Here is a 21,669-nt window from a genome sequence, read left to right as displayed (position 1 = left end):
CTTCGGGCTCCCTATCTTCGACATCCATATCAAACACCAAACTTGTGCATAATACCACCCGTACACAATCATAAAAAAAAATACATCCAATCCACACATTAAAAGCATTGTTCAAACTCCAAGCTATGTATCACGTAAATGTTCTACAATGTCATTAAGTATACATCCTTTACATATATCAATGTCATCAACATAAAATTATTGACAATCATATAACAAGGCCAAAAGATTTACCTCATACAGTGTGCACATAAAGGCATCTGAGAAAAAAACTAATCTTTGCCAGTCCCACTTTACTATTGACTGATAAGGCTAAGGGCTCTTGTAACTTGTTTTGTCCACCTGGCTTGAGCTAGTCTTAATTAGGCCCCAACCAATGTGGTAAAACTTCTGTGGCCAACCCTACCCACTTTGGGTACTTTCAAGATGGCAGACGTCTTTGGCCACACTAAACGTGGAGTTCTGAGGGCTGGGGTTGTGTTGGGTGTGTACAATGATCATCCTAGACCTCCCAAATCAAACTCTGAAGTCCAGTTTGGAGGAGGCAATATACTCACAAAACTTCAGAGAGATATGTCTGGGAGAACAAATCAGGGTTTTCCAGTAACTCGATGGTGGATACACAGGGATTATTTAGACATCCTTTTTTCTCCTTTTGAATTATGCTCCTGGTGTTATATGTGAAACCTCAGCAGACCTGCCCAGTGGGAGTTGGCATTCAAGCAGGATTTGACACTGTCATTTCAAAAGGGATGCTCACAGCTCTACTCTGCATATTCTGTCCGGTTCAAAGGGGTCATCTCTGCCCAATTAGGTCACCCTATTTGCTCCTGGGAGGCATTTCACACTTAATCAAATCCTAACGACTGGCTGGCAGAAGTTGGAGAAAAAAGGCAAATCAATTTTTGATAACTGTTAAAAATAGTTGTTTAATTACTTTTCTAGCTGTTTCTTAACCTAAATAGAATGGAAAAATGTAACCCAGTGTTTTCCTATGAAATAGCAAGCCTTGCTACAGTACAAATAGCTTTTGAGGCCTATTCTATGTAAGAGCTTGTTTAAAATTAAATTGATACAGGCCTGACTTTTAAAACCATGCAGCCTGTCTTTTGGACAAGGCGTACATTGTGATGTCTTACAAATATTTAAAAGGAAGGTTTTTACATTTCAAAAGGGGTTATTTTGACAGATTGAATATGCAGTATAACAGCCAGGCTGCACACAATAGGCCTGCTGTCATGTTTGCACTGTCACTCTAGTGGTTGACCCAATCGGTACTGCAGTCCACTAGTGACATTTGACTTATAGTCCCTCAGAACACTTTATACCATATACTAGAGACATACAGGTAGGTTAGAAATGCCATTTAGGCGTTCCAATTTCACCAAGTTGAAAGGGGGAGCACAGGCACTTTAGCACTGATTGGCATTGATAAAGTGCTTAGAGCCAGCAAAAATATTTTGTCCAGCAAAAGCCAAAAAAATCCAGGGTCACCCTGCAGAAAGGATACATTTCCTACAGTGGTTCCCCCCTGGTGCCACATGTGGATAAGATCCACAGATTTCAGGAGATGTTTAGCCATCTCTCGTGGATGAACGCAAAGTTCTTCCTTAGGAGCTTTAAGGAGAGTAGAGCTACTGCGAGCTTCCATGGTTTTTCAACATCTGTAAAACAATATTCCCAACAATGTTGCCCATTTCGAGTTTGCACTAGGGTGTCAATTCACACCGTGTCAGGCTCCTCTGCATCAACAACAATCATCCCTCTCTTTACGGGGTCAGTGTAGGGTATACGCCACAGGAAGTCCACACCAGCAGCTGCAGTGACCGTCCTAGTTCCTGGGCTTTCTGGCAGCAATGTTCAAGCTGCTTTAGTTTGTCCTTTTTTATTTCCGCCCTGCCACCTTTTCCCCACCCATACAACAGAATGACAGAATGATTTACTGAGTACATCTGTCCGTCATTCTGCAGGGATTTCTGTAGGAAGCTGGCTCTGTATATACTATACCAAAATGAGGTATAGTGTGCACAGAGTCCAGTGGAACCCCAAAGGTAGGCAGAGGTAAAAGTATATAGCACCTTACTGTCTATTTGTGGTAGTGGGGGCGAGCAGTAAGGCTTTATCAGAGGGTAGTGTTAAGCATTTGTTGTACACACTCAATCAGCAAATAATGTCACACACTCAAAGACTGAACAAGGACCAATTTGTTTGTATAGAAATATTATTTCGTTTTATTTATTTCCTAGGAACAAGCATGCCTGGCACAGTTAAGTGTATATGATAAGTTCGAGGCATGTGGGCTGCTGAATTCATATCTGTGCATAGATCGCCGCCTAGTGTTGGGTCCGGATGTTTGCACGTTGTTGTCCTGGAAGAGTCTTCGAAGTATCCTTGGATAGGTGACTCCTCCCCTGGACTACAGTGCGCATGGGCATCCTCTCCATCCTCAGATTGTTTTTTTCCGCCATTGGGTTCGGATGTGCTATCTTAGCTCAAGTTAGGAAAATATTTGGTCGAGGCCAAAAGGCCTTTAGTTCGCGTCGGTACTGTTTATCGATCGGGTTTCGATAGCATTTGGTTAGTTTACTAACTTTCAGCACCGACTTCTTTCGCATTTACCTGTCCATCAACTACTTCGACGATGGAATCCAGGACGCCATTCAAAAGGTGTCCGGTATGCAATGCGAAGTACCCACACATCGACGTCCATCCGGTGTGCAACAAATGCCTTTCGCCGGACCACGACGAATCGACATGCATGGCCTGTGCCCGGTTCCGTTCCAAGAAGACTCTAAGGAACCGAAGAGCGGCGAGACTCGAGGCGCGGCACGCGGCACCGGCCCCAACAGACATCTTCGACGAGGCCGACGTCGAAGAATTAGAAGTCATACCCTCCAGCCCCGTTTCCGAACACGACCCCGGATCGGACGAGGGCGACGAGTCACTCTTCCACAGAGGTGAAGACGACACCGAGGTAGGAGACGACGAGGAGGCCTTAGGGGCCGAAGAGAGTAGCTCCAATGATGAACAAGGCCTACCTGTTCAAACCGAAGAAACACCAGCGCCACAGCCTTTGGCTCCGGTCGAGGGATCGCCTTCGGGCCTTACCCGAGACCCATCCCGTAGTTCTTCGGCCCCGCCCTCGGGCCCGGCCTCGGACGTTCAGCGGCAGCCATTGCTGCATAAGCCAGCTGGTTTCCCTACCCCGAAACCGAAAGCTGCTCCGGTTCCTACGAAACCGAAACTGAAAGTGGCGCTGGTCGGATCGAGGCCTTCCACGCCTTCGACGCCAGCGCAACGCGTCGGCACCGACCGCACCAAGAGGGACTTCGGTGCCGAACTGGAATCGGGCGACATCGGAGTCGACAAGCGGAAAAAGGCCATCGGCACCGAAAAACCTACTCGGCTACCGACGCCAGCAATACCGCCTGCTTCGCCTCGCGTCGCTCCCTCGACGACGCCGATGCCTCACCTATCGAGGACGTCGACGGTGATCTCCACACCTCGACTCGAGGACCCGCCGGCACCGAAAAAATCCACGCCCGGCTCTACGACCCTGCCCGGTGCCAAAGCCTCAAAGACGCCCCAAGTGCGGCCTGCTGCGACGCAAAGCAACAAAACCGCGGCGGCCCTCAAAGACCCGTCGGGTTCCGGCCCGATCGGAGCTCCAGCAACCTCTACGGGGCCAGCCAACATTACCTTCGGCTTGCCTCCGTCCACAATCCCGAAGATGTTCCAACTCAGGACACGGGTTACCCAGACTCCGGTTCCACCGGACGAGACGTCTCCGTCACGTGTCATCGACGCCGACACTGGCAGGATGATTCTCCACGACCGAAGAATAACTTCGGAACCGCCATTGGACCCTTTCAGGATCCCACTAAAAAGGAAGCTGCCGGTGGAATCAGAACCTCTCCTTTATGAACCGTTCCATTCCTCCTACCATGATCCACACCGGTTCTCCCCCACGCGCTCCGACACGGATGCATTGGAGGACTACATGGATGACCAAGCACCCTACCATGTAGACACAGACCCTGATGACCAGCAGGACCCTGATCAAACTTGGGGCGACCCTGCAGACCCCAGTGCACCTCTCGATACACAGGACCCACAACTCTATGGGGCAAAAACATCTCCCACGGAGGATACTGCGGCGTTCAACGCTCTTATTGAACGTGCTGCAAATAACCATGGGGTACAGCTTCACTCAGATACCATCGAAGATGACTTTCTAATGGACACTTTTGCATCCTCTGAAAGACATGTAAAAACTCTGCCAATGCTGAAGGGGGTCCTCAAACCAGCTAAGGACATTTTCAAGGAACCCACCAGGGCACGAGTGATAAACCCCAGGATTGATAAAAAATACAGATCAGCACCTGGGGATCCTACTTACATCAAAGGACAATTACCACTCGACTCCATCGTCGTAGCGAATGCTCGCAAGAGGGCACACTCGCAAACGACGGGTGACGCTCCTCCCCCGGACAAAGAGTCCAAGGTGCTAGAGACCTCCGGCAAGCGAGTTGCCGCCCAGGCTGCCAACATATGGCGCATAGCCAACACTCAAGCGCTCCTCGCTCGCTACGATAGAGCGCACTATGACACATTGGAGCAACTACTCCAACATCTCCCTGACCAGTTCAAAGAAGGTGCAGAAATTCTTATCAGAGAGGGACAGCTACTCACAAATGCTTCCATCAAATGTGCACTAGATGCTGCAGACACGGCTGCCAGGGCCATAAACACAAGCGTCATGCTGCGACGACATGCCTGGCTACGAATCTCAGGCTTCAAGCCTGAGGTACAAAACAACATACTGAACCAGCCCGTCAACCCCGACTATTTATTCGGCCCAGAGGTTGACACCACCCTCGAAAAGATAAAAAAGGACACGGACACTGCAAAGTCCATGGGCGCCCTCCAAACTCAGTCCTTTCGGAGCGGCTCCTTTCGTCGCCCCGGAAACAAGGGGGCAGGTAGAGGACAGGGGTCACAACAAACGTATAACAAAGGCAATACACAGACCACCTACGATAAAAACACCCGAGGTGGATATCGTGGCTCCAGTACAAAGGGCAGAGGACGTGGCTACGGCAACACCAGGTCCTCCCCCAAGAACAAGCAGTGACGCCCTCTCCCTTCCTCCCGACCACATAACACCTGTCGGGGGAAGACTACAGAGGTTCCTGTCCACGTGGAACTCCATCACCACGGACAGGTGGGTCAAAGATATTATAAAATACGGTTACTGTCTGGAGTTAACCTCCACTCCACCCACAATACCACCAAGAAACCGTCCTATGTCCTCAGAGCACTTAACGCTCTTACAGCAAGAGGTGCAAAGTATGCTTCTAAAAGGCGCTATAGAGGTCGTCCCCATCCACGAGCAGGGTACAGGGGTGTACTCCCTCTACTTTTTAATTCCAAAGAAGGACGGCTCGCTCAGGCCTATATTAGACCTGAGACCCCTGAACCAGTACATTCTTTCAGAGCACTTTCACATGCTCACCCTACAGCAAGTCCTTCCGCTTCTCAAGCAGGGAGACTTCCTAGCCTCACTGGACCTCAAGGATGCGTACTTTCACATACCCATCCACCCCTCACACAAAAAATACCTCAGGTTCACTGTTCAGGGGCAGCACTATCAGTTCAAAGTCCTTCCCTTCGGCGTGACGACAGCGCCCAGGGTTTTCACGAAGTGCCTAGCTACGGTGGCAGCACATTTACGGAGGCAGCATATACACGTCTACCCCTACCTAGACGACTGGCTCGTTCAAGCGAAGTCAGCCCAGCAATGTGCAAGCCACATGTCCCGCACCATTCACCTTCTTCACAGTCTGGGATTCTCACTAAATTACCCAAAGTCCCATCTCCAGCCCGCACACGTACAACAGTACCTAGGTGCGACTATAGACACTCTGGCGGCCACAGCTCAGCCAAATTTAGTGAGGATCAACAGCATACAACTGCTGATCTCCAAGTTCAAACCCAATCACTCGCTTCCAGCGCAAGTGTTTATGCAGTTGATAGGCATGATGGCCTCCTGCATCTTCATAGTCCCGCACGCGAGGTTACATATGCGCCCACTTCAGGAGTGCCTAGCACGTCAGTGGAATCAGGCTCAAGGACAGTTGAAAGACCTAGTGTTGGTGAGCGGTCGGGCATACAACTCTCTGCATTGGTGGAATCCACAAAACCTTTGCAAGGGCCGACCGTTCCAAGAGCCTGTTCCGCAAATAGTACTGACAGCGGACGCGTCTCTCCAGGGATGGGGAGCTCATGTACTCCACTACACAGTGCAGGGACTATGGACGACACAACAGAAGAAGATGCACATCAACCTTCTGGAACTGATGGCAATCTTCCTGGCCATGAAGGCATTCAAAGTACAGCTGTGCAACAAAGTCGTGTTGATCCGGACGGACAACATGACTGCCATGTACTACATACAGAAGCAGGGAGGAACACACTCTCCACAGTTGTCTCATCTGGCTCAGAGCATGTGCAAGTGGGCCATTCAGAGGAACATGTTCCTCATGGCGGAACACCTCCCTGGCAAGGACAACCAGATGGCGGATCTGCTCAGCAGACACAGCCACCAGATGCACGAGTGGGAGTTACACCCATCAGTACTCCAACCGTACTTCCAGCAGTGGGGTCATCCAGAGATAGACCTATTCGCGACAAGCGAAAACGCAAAATGCCAAAGCTTCGCCGCCAGATTCCCACATCCGCAGTCGCAGGGCAATGCGATATGGATGAACTGGTCCGGCAGATTTGCGTACGCTTTTCCCCCAGCGCCGCTGATACCGCTGGTGGCTCGCAAACTACGACAACACTCCCTGACACTCGTCCTAGTTGCTCCCACGTGGGCACGCCAGCCGTGGTACACCACCTTCCTCGAACTTTCCGTGGTGCCGCATCAAAGGCTGCGGATCAAACCCGCGCATTTGACGCAGAACCATGGAGAGGTTCAGCACCCAGATCCGCAACAGCTGAACCTGGCGATCTGGCTCCTGAAGTCCTAGAGTTTGGCTATCTCAACCTGCCACCTGACTGTATGGACATCATCAAGGAGGCCAGGAGACCCACTACCAGGGCTTGCTATGCAGCCAAATGGAAAAGGTTCGTCATTTATTGCGGTAATAATGACATCAACCCGCTGGACGCATCCATCCACAACATCATCTGTTACCTCTTACACCTATACCGATGCAATCTGGCGTACACCTCTATACGTGTCCATCTGACCGCAATATCAGCCTATCTGCAAACCAGGCAGCACCTCTCTCTATTCAGAGTGCCTGCCATCAAAGCATTCTTGGAAGGGCTCAAACGAGTCATTCCACCTAGTCACCCACCGGCTCCAATGTGGAACCTCAACTTGGTCCTCACACGCCTGATGGGTCCACCCTTTGAACCTCTACACTCATGCGAGATTCAATTCCTTACCTGGAAAGTGGCCTTCCTAGTAGCGATTACTTCCCTAAGAAGAGTTAGTGAACTCCAGGCACTAACCGTTCAAGAGCCATTTATTCAGGTTCACGCCAACAGGGTCGTACTACGTACCAACCCCAAATTCATGCCCAAGGTAATATCGCAGTTCCACATGAATCAGACTATTGAACTGCCCGTTTTCTTCCAAAACCCACAAACTGTTGCAGAAAGGGCACTACATACACTAGATGTACGGAGGGCCCTCATGTACTACATCGACAGGACTAAACCATTCAGGAAGACAAAACAACTGTTCTTTGCCTTTGCCCCACACCACAAAGGTAACGCCATCTCCAAAGCAGGGATAGCCAGATGGATAGTTAAGTGTATTCAAATCTGTTATCAAAAGGCAAAACGCACATTAACTATTCCACCACGAGCCCACTCAACACGTAAGTTGGGGGCTTCCATGGCCTTCCTAGGAAATATTCCCCTGCATGATATATGCAGAGCAGCCACATGGTCCACTACACACACATTTACAAAACACTATTGTGTAGATGTGCAGTCAAAACAGCAGGCAGCTGTAGGACAGGCTGTTCTCAAGACACTTTTTCAGACCGCTGCAGCTGGCACGGGTAGCCGCCGCTAATAGAGGGCACTGCTATGTATTCTATGCACAGATATGAATTCAGCAGCCCACATGCCTCGAACTGAATATGCTACTTACCAGTATGCATCTGTTCTTGGCATGTAGGGCTGCTGACATTCATATCGCCCTCCCTCCTCCCCGGCGCCTGTCGCAGCTGCAGCTCTCAGAATTACTGCAAGCATGGTCATCACTTTCTGTATCTACTCCATCACTGCCACAATGGCGAAAAACAATCTGAGGATGGAGAGGATGCCCATGCGCACTGTAGTCCAGGGGAGGAGTCACCTATCCAAGGATACTTCGAAGACTCTTCCAGGACAACAACGTGCAAACATCCGGACCCAACACTAGGCGGCGATCTATGCACAGATATGAATGTCAGCAGCCCTACATGCCAAGAACAGATGCATACTGGTAAGTAGCATATTCATTTTCAAGGCAGGTTGAACAATACAAGCAAGCTGAATGAAGAAAATTACTGTTAGATTACCTTGAATTACTTTGCAGATACTTGTTGTATTAATTTTTCTACTCCGTGTGATACACCTAAATATCACACTGGAACGTTAAAAAAAGTACTTACTTTGATAACAAATTTCTTGGTATCAAAATTTATATAAAAATAGAACTTCTTTTCCTAAATTGGTCTCAGATTTATTCTTGAGAGTTGTGTCTCATTTGTTGACTCCGAGTACAACAAATGATAAGCCTAAACTGCTCGCTCACACTACCAAAAAAGAGAGCATTAAGTGTTGTCATTTTTGCCTCTGTAAACCAATAAGGGTTACCTGGACTCTCCACACAGTGTACCTCGTTTTGGACCAACAATATAAACAAGACCCAGTTCTGAATCCGATGCCGGGACCTTCTCTATGGCATCTTTCCTTAAAAGGGCCTGAAATTGTAAGAAAGTGCCCTCTTTTTGCATGTTTGCCCCCACTTTTTGTTAAACTGCTGATTTACTTGGACTGAGTGTGCCCTGGGTTCCTGCCAAACAGGTACCCAGGACCTATGTTCTTTACCTAAACTGCATTAAAAACAAAACCCAATTAGCCTTCTCTTGCCACAGATAAGCCCCTTGTAAATGGTACCACCGGTACCAAGGGCACTGTGACCAGGGAAGGCCTCTAAGGGCTGCAGCAACCGCGACCAGGAGCTGGTAAGAAGATCCGACACCGAAAGGCACCCCTGCACCCGACACCCCATGGCCTTGTGTGCCCAAACCGACAGTGCCTAACCAACCCCTAACTTCCCAACTTTCCTCTCGAAGTGGTGGTCGCACCCAGAAGACCTTCGTCCCCAAGCCTGCAGTGCCTTTGTAAACCGGAGGTTCCCCATTTAAAATAGGGCGCCCGACGTCGAAACAGCACCCTGCACCCAGCCGCCCTAGTGCCGCTGAGGGTGCACCTTTGGTGCTACTTTGTTTCCCCATTTGCTGTGAGCTAAAGTCCAGGAGCTTTGCTCCCATAACCAAGTGGCCTGCTAGTCCGCAGCCACCAACCGGAGGCCCCCTAACCCCCATTGGATAACATTGGGCCTCAGCACACTGCACCCGGCCGTCCTAGTGCAGCTGAGGGTGTAACAAGAGTGCATCCTTGACCCTGGGGGACCCCTGAGTCTACCCACAGAACTTCAACTCCCACTACCAAATATTTACCTTAAAACCGATAACATTCTCCTTCCATTGGATGACATTGACTGTTTTTCTTGGAAACGTGTGGAGTTTGAAAACCTAAAGAAATTCTTTAAAATTGTACTAACAAAAACAGTTTTACTTGCCTGTTTGCAGGAAATGTCCCAGAGTAGTATCCAGGTCTACTTCACTGAGTAAGAAAAGTAATCTCAAAAGTAACTTACCTGTAATTTTACCGAAAAGCCCATTCAAGTCTATGTACTGTATTTACAGAGTATTGCATTTCCCTGAAACCATACTGTAAGTCAAAACAAAGTGCATATAAACTTTTACAAATCCAAACTGTATTACAGCTGTATATTTACTGCAAAGTACTTATCACTTACCTTTGTCGGGCTTGCTTGGTTCTAGAAAATAAAATAACTAAAAAAATATTTTTATACAAAAACAATTGGTCTGAAGTTCAGTCTAGGAGTGTGTGAATTCATTTGCTGAATGAGTGTGTACAACAAATGCTTAACACTGTCCTCTGATATTTCCTTACTGCTCAACCACACTACCACAAATAGAGAGTGAGGTGCTATCTAACTTTACCTCTGCCTACCTTTAGGGATCCACTGGACTCTGTGCACACTATACCTCACTTTGGTATAGTATATACAGAGCCAGCTTCCTACACCTCTGCCTACCTTTGGGGTTCCACTGGACTCTGTGCACACTATACCTCATTTTGGTATAATATATACAGAGTCCGCTTCCTACACCATTATACAAAAGAGTTAAAGTGTACTCTCCCAAGGTTAAAAAAAAGAGTTCGGACACCCATCACATCTATCTTTTATTTTTGACAGTGTCCTCACTCAGTTAAAACAAAATTGTCATGGTTAGACCATCTTAACATGAACGGCTGACCTGTTTCATGGCTGATAATTCTGTGGCAGTTTCATCAGGGCACGGGGGGACAAATCCACCTCAAGGATGCACCAGACCTATAGGGTTTGTTTGTAGAAGAAAAGATAAAAAAGGGGAAATAACGCCGGTAGCATAGAAATTAGATGTCTAACATTACATCCAGTGAGCAACCACTACATTTTCCTATGTTATCTGTCTATAATGTAATTACCGGATAGTTGCTAGGTGGATTCTTACCTGCAAATCACCGGAAGAAGTCAGAGGGTCATGACCCCCTACAGCCAAAACGGGTGCCTCACAGTGAATATGTGCACGTTACCACAAGTTACAAAAAGAACTCCTTCCCTGTATTTTCAAATTTGAACCACTCCATTTTTATAGAGTACTGACAACCTTGTTAAATACTGGAATCTTTAATAGGTGGAAAAGAAACTGCCAGTGCACCACACTCTTACAGTTAAAAATCAACACCCATGATTGCATCCTGACTGGTTGTACATTCCCGCTCAATCGCAACCATCGGTCAGACCAACTGAATATAGGACTCACCGCCAGTCCGAGCGCTCGCATTTACCTCTGTAACCGCTGGATCCTGGTCGCCAAGTCCGCTTAAAAAGTAAATTGGCGTCTCGCGTCCTGGAAGTTGTCCGCGCACTCCGCTGACCGCATCCTGGAAGCTGTTCCCAGTTAGTGCCCAAACGGCATAATCAGTTTCACTTATAATAATAATAATAAGTAAGTTTATAAAGCGCATGGTTACACTCACTAGTGTGTCCCCGTGCTGCGGCTAATAAAGACTCGTCTGGAGCAGTCTTGTACCCATCTGAAAGAGGAACCTACAGGTGGAACAGCCATGTTTTCAGTCTTTTACGAAAGCGCGATTCCGATGGTTCCATCCGGAGATCGAGGGGGAGGTTATTCCAGTTCTTAGCCGCCAGATATCGGAAGGATCGGCCACCCATTCTTGCTCTTTTAATAGTCGGTATTTTGACCTGTCCCATCCCTCGAGATCTCAGATGCCGGGTTGGAGTATAAGGGGATAGTAGGTTGTGCAGATAGGTTGGCCCTTTTCCCTGCAGAATGCGGTGACTGACACACAGGGCCTTGAAGAGGATTCTCTCCTTAATCGGGAGCCAGTGAAGGGTCGCGAGGGCATTCTTAGAGGAAGCTCTCCTGGGCAGCATCAGAACAAGGCGGGCCGCCGCGTTCTGAATGTATTGAAGTCTCTTCAGACATTTGCTACTTGCTCCCAGGTACAGAGCATTTCCGTAGTCCAGGTGTGAAGTTACTAGCGCATGGACCAGGGTTTTTCTGGCTGCCACAGGAAGTACATCTAGGGTCTTTCGAAGCCCTTTCATTACTCCAAAACATTTCCCGGCCACCAATCTGGTGTGATTCTCAAACGAGAGCTTGGTATCCAGCCACACCCCAAAGTTTTTAACCTGATCGCTGGGGGATGGAGTAGGTGCCAGCCTAGAACGAAGTCAATTCGCGATCAGTAAAAATCGGACAATAGGGGGACCGCTAAAATTTATTCGACTTCATCATTTCATTATTCACATGAGGCACCATGGTGTCTATAATTGAAACTGCTGGTTCGTGTCATGGGCTAACCGCAAGTCAATGTCCATGGCGGTAACCACCCTTATCCCACCGTTAGTTTCTCATCTAATCCTTGCGGCCATCTAGGAACAGGGTTAGAACATGACAATCTTATCTGAACTACAAAAGCAGTTCTCTCAAATTCACCACAAATGACACTATAATGTCTTATTTGGGGCTCACGGTTTAAAAAATGTATGTCAGACACCTTTGCCCCATGCAGCTGTTTGAATTTAGAAATGCAATGACACATGGGATGGGTAGAACTAGATACGCCTGTACAACCGAATAAGAATGGGTGCAACCCTCTTGGAAAATTGGACTTCTATGTGTAAGCATGTAACCAGGCTTTTGTGTTTGAGATTTATGAGTGGAGGTCATCCTGGTTCTTCTTCGCTCTTAGGTTCCCTTTGTGAGATGACTCAAGCTGGCTTCCCTATTTACTGGCACTGTCCAAGAATCGACATGGACATGAATGGGGCATATCTGCTGATGTGCATATGTCAGCACGTATAATGCACCCTGCCTTAGGGCTGTAAGGCCTGCTGTATCGGTTACTTGGTTATATTACATGGAGTCTCTACAGGCATGTGTGCTATGTTGTGCCTTCACTTTTCTCTGCCCCATGTCATGCAGTTTGCAGTGGCAGTTTGCATGAGTTTTATGAAGGGTCCCATAGGGTGGCACAATACATCCTGCAGTCCTTAGGAACCCTCTTTAGTCTCCCTGCCCTAGGTACCAGGGGTACCATTTACTAAGGACTTACAGGGGGTCTTAAAGGAATTGCCAATTAGGGAAACAATTGTACAGTTTTACGGAAAGAGATTTGGCACTGGGGACCTGGATGGCAGGAACCTAGTGCACGTCTGTCAAAATTGCATCAAATGCCAGACAAAAAAAAATGGGGATGACCATGTCAATAAGGGGCACTTTCCTATAGGTGTTACTGCTAAATACTTGTGCTGAAAAAGGGCGGAGGCCTGCACCATATTTTAAATGTTAGATGCCTCAATTCCTTCATTCAGAAGGATACATTCAAGATGCTCATTCCAGCCTAGATCTTTTGTGCCCTTGATCTTGGAAAAAGGGACTGTGTGGCGTTGGACCTGCTTGATTTCCCATCCTGCAGGCCCACATGCGCTACTTGCAATTCATGGTGAGATGCAAGCATTCTCCATTTACTGTGCTCCCTTTTGGCCTCACTAGAGCTCCTTGGATGTTCACAATAGGTATTACAGTGGTTGCAGCGTACCTTTGTAAGTTGGATGTACCAGCCTGCCAATTCCTCGACTACTGGCTGTTGAAGGCGGGTGAGCTAGAGTCAGTCGTCGACCACCTCATATGACTGTGAACCAACTTACATCATTGGGGTTCACGATGAATACATCAGCATCACACATGATTCCTTCGTAGAGGCTTCCCTTCATCAGAGCCTTCCTGGATACAGTACACGAATGTTCCTTCCCTCCTTAACAAAGCGCACAGGCCATTTTGGCTATGATCCTGATAATTCAGACTCTGTCCTGGAACTCAGGGAGCATGGCTCTGAGCTTCTTGGCCTCCTGCACCCTGTTTCTCGACCATGTCAGATGGTATATGCAGGCTCTGCATTGGGATCTGAAGTCTGTGTGCGCAGCACCACAGGAACCTGTTGGACTCCATCCAGTTTTCGGAGAAGACTGCAAAAGATCTGCAGTGGTGGATGTTTGAGTGCAATTAGAACTGCAACAGACCCCTCTCTCTACCCCACTCAGAGCTGTCGATGGTGACATGTCACTACTGGGTTGGGGAGGTCATCTTGGAGAAGTGGAGGAGATCAGATGACTCTCTCTACATCAAACCTACTGGTGTTGAGGGCCTTTGTCGGTGTTGAAATCCTTTCAACATCAAAGGGAGGCTAGTTCAGATCTTCATTGACAAAACCACTGCCATGTGATATTGCAGAGTGAGGTGCGGTCCTGGGTTCTGTGCCAAGAAGCCCTGCTCCTCTGGATCTGGCTAAATCATCAGGGCATCTTCGTGATTATACACCACTGGGCGGGATCTTTAAACATCAGGGTGGACAAACTCATCCGGTGTCACCTAGCAGATCATGAATGACCGTTACACCTGGATGGGGCATAGGGAGTCTTCCAGCAATCTAGAGTCTTGGCTTAACATCCATAACATGGACCCATTGCAAGCTAAATGTTTGATGTGTTCTTTTTTGCTCTGTGTTGGCCCTGCAAGGATTTGCAGTGGGCACTGTTAAAGGTTATTTTTCTACTCTTCTCTTTCTTCCTCTTTGCGTTATTCGTGTTAGCTCAGATCACCTGTTATGGTTAGTTTTCTCAAAGGCTTAGTCTAGATCCTTCCGCCCTCTTCCCCCCCCCCCCCCCCAAAAATACAATTCTTTTGTGATGGGGCCATCATTGGGTCTTTACTTTCTTTGTGAACTCCTTTTCTTGCGTTTCTTGACCCTAAAGAGTCTTTCTCATAGCCATAACCTCATCATGTTGCATGAGTGAGCCTCTGTCAAACCAGCTGCCCTACACCATCTTCTTTCCGGACAAACTGGTACTGAGAACTAGAGCGGACTTTGTCCCGAAAGTTATTTCCTTTCACGTTTAACAGTTCACCACTCTCCTGGTGTTCTTTCCCCACTTCATCCCTCGAAAGAGGAGGAGAGGCTTCATCTGGACCCCAAAAGAACACTCACCCTTTATATTGAGCGCACCAAAGACCATTGGATGGGCATTCAGCTCTTTATGGTGTACTCTGGTGTACAGAAAGGTTGTGTGATGCAGAAATGTTTCTTGGCCAGATGGATAGTCCTTGGTCTTAAGATCTGCTACACAATGGCCTGAAAAGCAACCTCCAAAAGGGTTGAGGGCCCATTTCAAGGCCTGTCTTGATGATTTGAGATGAGATGTACTCACTTGCATGAAAAATTTGTTTTTGGGCTCTGCTTCCAAGGGCATGGATGATCTTCAGAAAGAAACTGACGTCTGTTTGCTTGGGTTGTGCCTAAATGCGGCTCCAGATGTCACTTCTGGGGCAAAACAGAGGTGACACGAAGCAGCATGATGCTGCCTAATGGTATGCAGGGGCTTTGCTGAAAATTCTTCTGGATCAATTCGGGCGATGTTTGCGTTAAGAGTATCCCCTTGAAATAGTGTTGCAGAATGTAAGTAACTTTGTTCTTTCGTCAGAAATCAACAGTCCATAGTATAGCTTTTGCAATACACTCCAGTTGTGTTTTCTTCCACCTATACTGGGGATTACTCAGTTCCAAATTGGTTTCTGCAAGATGAATAGTAGGCTGCTATGCCAATATTAATTGGCAACTACAGACTATGCCTAGACAGCTTTCCACATGCAAGAAAAACAGTGACTATGGACTTTCTAGGTATACATCTTGCTGACTTTTGCTGAGCTACAACCTACTTATCTGTGCATACATTGTTAAAATACTATAGTGCAATTTTTCACACTACTCAAGGAGCGTCTAGAAGGTCAGAATTTTAAGAATATTGTCTCAAGCCTCAGCTTCAATCACTAATTTCTGGTTGGCGAGGACGTTGCTCTTTAGTCTGTGCAGAGCATTTGAATTGTGCAGCCTTCCCTTACGCTCCTGGGCAGTTAGGGCAAGATGAGCATCACCTTTCAGGGCTAATGTTTATCCCTGGTGTCCCAGGCCCACAATACTGTTGCACTAAAAATTGGATAGCCATGAAACGGCCACCATAAACATTTCCTTCTTCAATAACTGAATGACATTCATGTGTGTGCTGCACAAGATGGTGGGCTGCACTGTGCCAGTAATGTGGTGTCCTTAAGGCATGTGGCTTCTAAGGGTAGGCCAAAGAGTCAAGATTTCTACTAGAAGGTAGTGTCTTAGAAACTCAGGGGGATATTCTCAAGGACTTTAGCGCCGCAAAAGTGGCGATAGATTTATCGCCCTATTCTCAAGCTGGTGCAAACTGCCGATATCGCCAGTTTTGCAGCTACAGCTGCCGCAAAAAACGCCACAGATGAGAATGACAACTAACGCTAATGATATGCAGAGTAGGCGTTCCCGTACAAAAACACTCAAACACCACTTTGCGATATTCTCAACGACCAGCCAGATCTGCGATGCGATCCAAAAACCGGCGATAAGACGCGTTAGCAGCAGGGTTTTAACACCTGCCTCTTACTGGTGTTAAGCAGGACGACAACCTGCAGTAGAAAGGGAGCCCAGCCCAGAGCCACATCTGATGACCAACAGATGCCATTGAGCTACTAACATGCAGCTTGGAGACCCAAGAGGGCCACAACACCCACCAACCCCAGGGCCCCCCCAGGGGACTACCACCGAGGCAGCGCAGAACAAGACAGCTGACCTTCCAAAAACTGCATGGCCCCTCAGCCACAGAATTGCAGAATGTGGGGTTCTGGTTGTCCTCTGTACTTGCTCCGGCTACCTCCATGGTGCTTCGCAGATGTTTGTGTTTTGTTTGTGATTTTTGTTGCCGCTTTTATAGTGATTTTTCCCACCTGACTTGTGGGACTTGCAGGCCTGGCGCTGCTTATTGCTTTATTTTTTATCGCAGTTGGGCCCATCGCAGCTTTTTTCACGTTTGGGTTTAAATTTTAATCGCCGTCTCTGTGATTTTATCGCGGACATTTGGCGCGTTATCAGAAAACTATTGCATGTTACCTCCATGTTGTGAATACGACGTTAACACAGAGTTATTTTCCCGCGATGGACTGCGATATGAAAAATTGCGTTAGCCTATTTTGACGATGATTATCGCACGGTTTTTGGGAATTTTCCCCCTTAGAATCCAGTCAGTGCTGAAATAATGGGCACTGAAGATAGATATGTAAACTAGTTCTTATGCATGCGGTGCACAAAAACAATCCATACCCGAGCATCTTCAGGGGTCAAGATACATCCCCAAATGTTTTATATCTTTATTATGCTAAGCTCTAGAAGTTAGTTTAATAAGATTCTTTGTGCCAATTCTGGTGTCATGATAAGCATTCAGAACCCTTAAAGGATTGAGGTTAGGGGTGCTTTACAAGATGCTGACCAGGGATACTGAAGCTAGGCTTTCATTTAGCTCCAAATAAAGGCCATCCTAGGAATATTCCCGAGTGCCTGCATTAAAAAGAGTGACAATATGCATACCAAAACCATCCCCAGAAAATATATCGGGGTCCTTCTGGCTGTGCTACTGGTGACCCTGTTGCCAGCCACTGGTGCCCAGTAAAAGGCACAGCCCAGTTAACTGAAGTCCAGACAAGGACTGGACTAGACATTCTCTTTGATGGGGATGATGGCAACATAGTGGGCAATTTCACTGTTTTATGGTGGTCTTAGTGTAGCATGCTGTATCTTAGTAACCACTGGTGGCTGTCATGATTTTACAGTGGTGGGGGAAAACCCCTGGACCAAAGGGACCTACCGCAGCCTTAAAGCACACTAGTCATCACTAGCAACTTGTCTGCTTAGGATTATCACTAGCTTTGTGTTTTAAATGTTTTTATTATTTGAAATTGCATATCCATGAAAGAACCCACAATAATAAGTCACGGTTTATAAAGTTTTGTGTGACGCGTAGCAAACAACAACACAGGCATCATCATTCTTCATATTTATGTCCACTGGACAAGTGGATGGGTGCTAGTCATAACTTCAGGTGACCATAAACAGACTACCAGAACACTGGATGAAACTGGGAGAGAGTCAACATAGATGACACCACAAGGCACCTGGCCAACCTAAGCAAAGTTTCATCCTACATGGCCACGCTTAGTCTTTAGAGACTCTAGAAATTCTCTTGCTCTTACCTCTTCGGTGAAGAAACACTTTACCACTTATGCTGATTCTCAGTAATGGCACAACATATACTCTCACCTCTCCCTATTGAATAGAGGTTTTTTTCGTGCCTTGAAGGGTCTTTTTTCTGGGTTCGAATTGGAAAGAAGACTCTCCAGTCTTTGTACATCACCAACTGACAGTTTTACAGCAGGTTGAAAAATGCCATCTCTTTTCTTGTTATCCTTACGTTCAACAGTGATAGTGCCCTGCCCATCAGCACCATATTTGTTGGCCTTGAGATGGACTGCTCTGCTATCCGACCCCATAGATCTGTCTTTATCTGCCAGAATAGAGGGGAAGGGAGGCTTCTGCATCATCTCACACGGCTCACCCAGAGGGAATCACCCCCCCCCCCCCCCCCCCCCCCATTCCTAGTGCCTAAATGCCCCACACACTTTCCCAGAACTTGGTATCTGTTCAGAAATAAATGTGTCTGTGAAGCTCAAGACCACTGGGCTATCTCTGATCCTTCTTTTGACCACACTATTAAATGGGACTGTCCCCTGATCCTCCCCTGAGTGGCATGAGAGGTAGGAACTGGGACCCTGTGGATATTCAGGAGGGTCAGCCATGATGCAGGTTCATACTTCTCATCAGGTCCAGACACTGAAGCAGCTTCTTGCCCAGATGTGTCTTTTGTTTTTCTGTGGCAGCTGGGTTGGGTTAGCTAGTGGCTCCTGAGCAGTCTTTAAGCTGTGCTCAGGAGGATCATTGCAATGTGCTGGGTCCTGGGCTCTCATTCCTTGGATCAGGATACTCCTCCTGGTATGTGCAATCTAACTTCTTCTGCAGCCAGGTTGACCTTTCTTCTCTTCTTAGGTCACATACATTCTGATTTTGTATGATTCCCACACTTAGGCTCAGTCTGTTGGACATGGGCAACCACACAGATTTTCATATCCTGGTCCTACTGTGTCCAGAGCCAGACAGGCATTTTATTGCATCAGGCTTGTCTCCAGTGGACTGGAGCCTTTAAAGGCAGAATTTGGTAGGCCAGAGCTGCTCCAAGTGCCTCTCTCACTTTCCACATCTCCCAGAGATTATTGCAGCAGGGACAATGGGGTTCAAGAGAGAGTCCGAAAGAGAGCCGGGGGAGAGAGTATGTATTTATTTATTTGAATAGTTTTGTAAAGCATGAACAAACCCATACTGGTATCCAAGTGCTGTACAGAATTGGCAAAAGCAAGGGTACAAACACAATGGGACAGTAGGTGAAGTTACAACAAAGGGGGAAATTGATCAGGTTAAGAGTTTGGGGGTATCAGCGGTGCCCTAGACCACGAAGAGCATAGCAGCATACAATAAAACGCACCAGCGAAGTGCAACAAGAAACAGAGTATTAACAATACAAGAGCAAGATCACAAGTTGATGCAGATAAGGTGCCCTAGAGCAAAATAACATGAAAGTATACAATAAAACGCATCAGTGTAGTACAACAAGAATTTGAGTATTAACAAAAAAATTAGCATGATCACAGGTTGATGTTGTTAAAGTTCGTTCAAGAATAGACGTTTGACAAGTTTCTTAAAGGATGCAGTGGAAGGATTAGATCTGAACAGGGGAGGGGGGAAGGGGGTGGTTAGCATGGAGTTCCAGATTCTCGGAGCAAGACCAGTGAAAGCACGATTGTAAGATCTTTTCTTTTTGAATCTTGGAGGTTTCAAGAGTAGGGTGGATGTACTTCTAAGGTTCCGGCTGGAGCCTGAAAGTTCAAGCTTATTTGCCAGGTAGATCGGGGTGTTGTAGTGTATGGCTTTATGAGTCAGGCAAGCTATCTTGTGTCAGATTCTGGCTTCGATAGATAGCCAATTTAGTTGCAAAAGGTCAGGGGAGATGTTTTCATACTTACTAGAGCCCGTGATGGGTCTAGCCGATGCGTTCAGGGTAGCTCTGAGTGGGCCAAGCTAGCTTTGGAAGGTCCAGCAAGGGTCACCAGACCATATTCCAATCTAGAGATAACTAAGGATTGAACTGCCGGCCTGAGGTCTTCGGCGGAGGAGGAAAGGTTTGATTTTCTTAAGTGTGTTAAGTTGGAGGTTGGCTCCCCTAATAGTAGCACTGATGTGCGCTTGCATGTTTAAGTGTTTATCCAAGGTGATACCTAAAGATTTGGCAGAGTCTACAACAGGAGGGGTGCAGTTCGGAGCAGTGAGTTGTTTAAACCAGTCAAGGGTAGGAGCCGAGTGATTGCGTGGGAAGATCAAGATTAATTCAATTTTGAGAGTATTTAGCAGCAGATGGTTCTGAGCTAACCATTGTTGGGTTTGTGCAAGTACAGCATTTAATGTTTTTATGTCCTCTTGTGGAGTAGTCGGAGAGATAATAAGAGAAAATGGAAGGGTATGGTAAGAGTGGAGTGAGGACATGAAGGGAGCGGGCAGGTTTGAGCATTTTTCCCAGGGCTACTTTTGGTTCCTCAGGCTGTGTTCTATTTTTGTATGAGTGTGCACACCAGTTTCTCGCGGCATAAATTAACTTAGTCCTGACAGAGGGGCCCAGTACTTATCAGCTGTTGTCCATGATAGCATTGCATAGCGTGCCTAAGGGTCTGAATTTTTTCAAAAAGTTGAAATGTTCCAATTTTTGGGACACCATTTTATGCTGTTGCTTGCCAAATGTATGGGTTTCCGGCTCAATGTTGAAATGGGCACCAAATTGTTCTTCGCTGTAGGGCAACGCACATTGTCTCCTCTGCCATGGGAGATGCATGTATGAAGCAGAAACTGATACTTAATGACAGACAACTTGTACTTTTCCAGACCCAAGATTAGATGTCCGCAATATGCACAGCGTAGAAATTTGCTACTCGACAAACTTCAAAATGCTAGTTACACGTAAGTGAATGTTTTTTTGTGAAATTAGTCTGTCTCAACCACTGCACACATCTTTCTCTAACTCCTTATTGGAAGAGCTGGATAATATAGGTGTAATTTAAGGTTTTGGTGGTTGGCTTACATTTGAGAATGTTTTTCTAAGGTCCCTGTATTTTTATAATGTTTATGCCTTGATATTTAATAAAAGAAAACAAATTAATATATTTTTGTAGCTGGACCAGCTGTTCCTCCGGTTGTGACTTATCCGAAACGAAGTCAGACAAATGCCACAGATAACGATTTAAAAGAGGAAAACGGTCATCCAAGAAAGCCAAGTATCAATGCTGGAAGAGGGACAACACCACCCAGTCCCATGCTCGGAAATGCAAATAATCCAAATAAAGCAGATATACCAGAACGCAAAAAGAGTTCAGTTGTCCCCAATGTAAGTATATTTTTTTATTTTCCAGATCCATTTTATTATTTTCAATCCTCTTCTTATTTTCTTCATTGAGTATGATAGTTCACTTTCTATAAATAAATGTTTTGCGGCTTGAAAGACATTAAGAGAAAAAGCACCTTGTGCAACCAGTGGATATTATCTAATTTTGGATTTCTTAGCCTACTGACACACAAGACCTGTATCGTGAGCTCTGGTTCAGTGATCTCCATGAAACAATTTGAACTACTGTCTGTAAACAAGGCCACAGTACTCACCCAGAATATCATACTTGACACACCTGCAGTTTTGGCTTTTCCTAAACT

General features: G+C 46.8%; 1 protein-coding gene across 3 annotated transcripts in view; it reads left to right on the top strand.

The window, feature by feature from the left end:
- Positions 1 to 21,669, top strand: part of MARK3 (microtubule affinity regulating kinase 3) — a 696,418-nt gene that overhangs the window by 396,762 nt on the left and 277,987 nt on the right. For all 3 annotated transcript variants that reach the window (XM_085626305.1, XM_085626304.1, XM_085626306.1), the window contains exon 13: positions 21,138 to 21,349. In XM_085626305.1, coding sequence (XP_085482431.1) covers positions 21,138 to 21,349 — 212 coding nt within the window. The remainder of the gene's footprint in view (positions 1 to 21,137; positions 21,350 to 21,669) is intronic.

The sequence above is a fragment of the Triturus cristatus genome, chromosome 9 (assembly GCF_964204655.1).
Source record: "Triturus cristatus chromosome 9, aTriCri1.1, whole genome shotgun sequence".
Classification (NCBI taxonomy): domain Eukaryota; kingdom Metazoa; phylum Chordata; class Amphibia; order Caudata; family Salamandridae; genus Triturus; species Triturus cristatus.
This window is presented reverse-complemented; position numbering and strand designations above follow the sequence as displayed.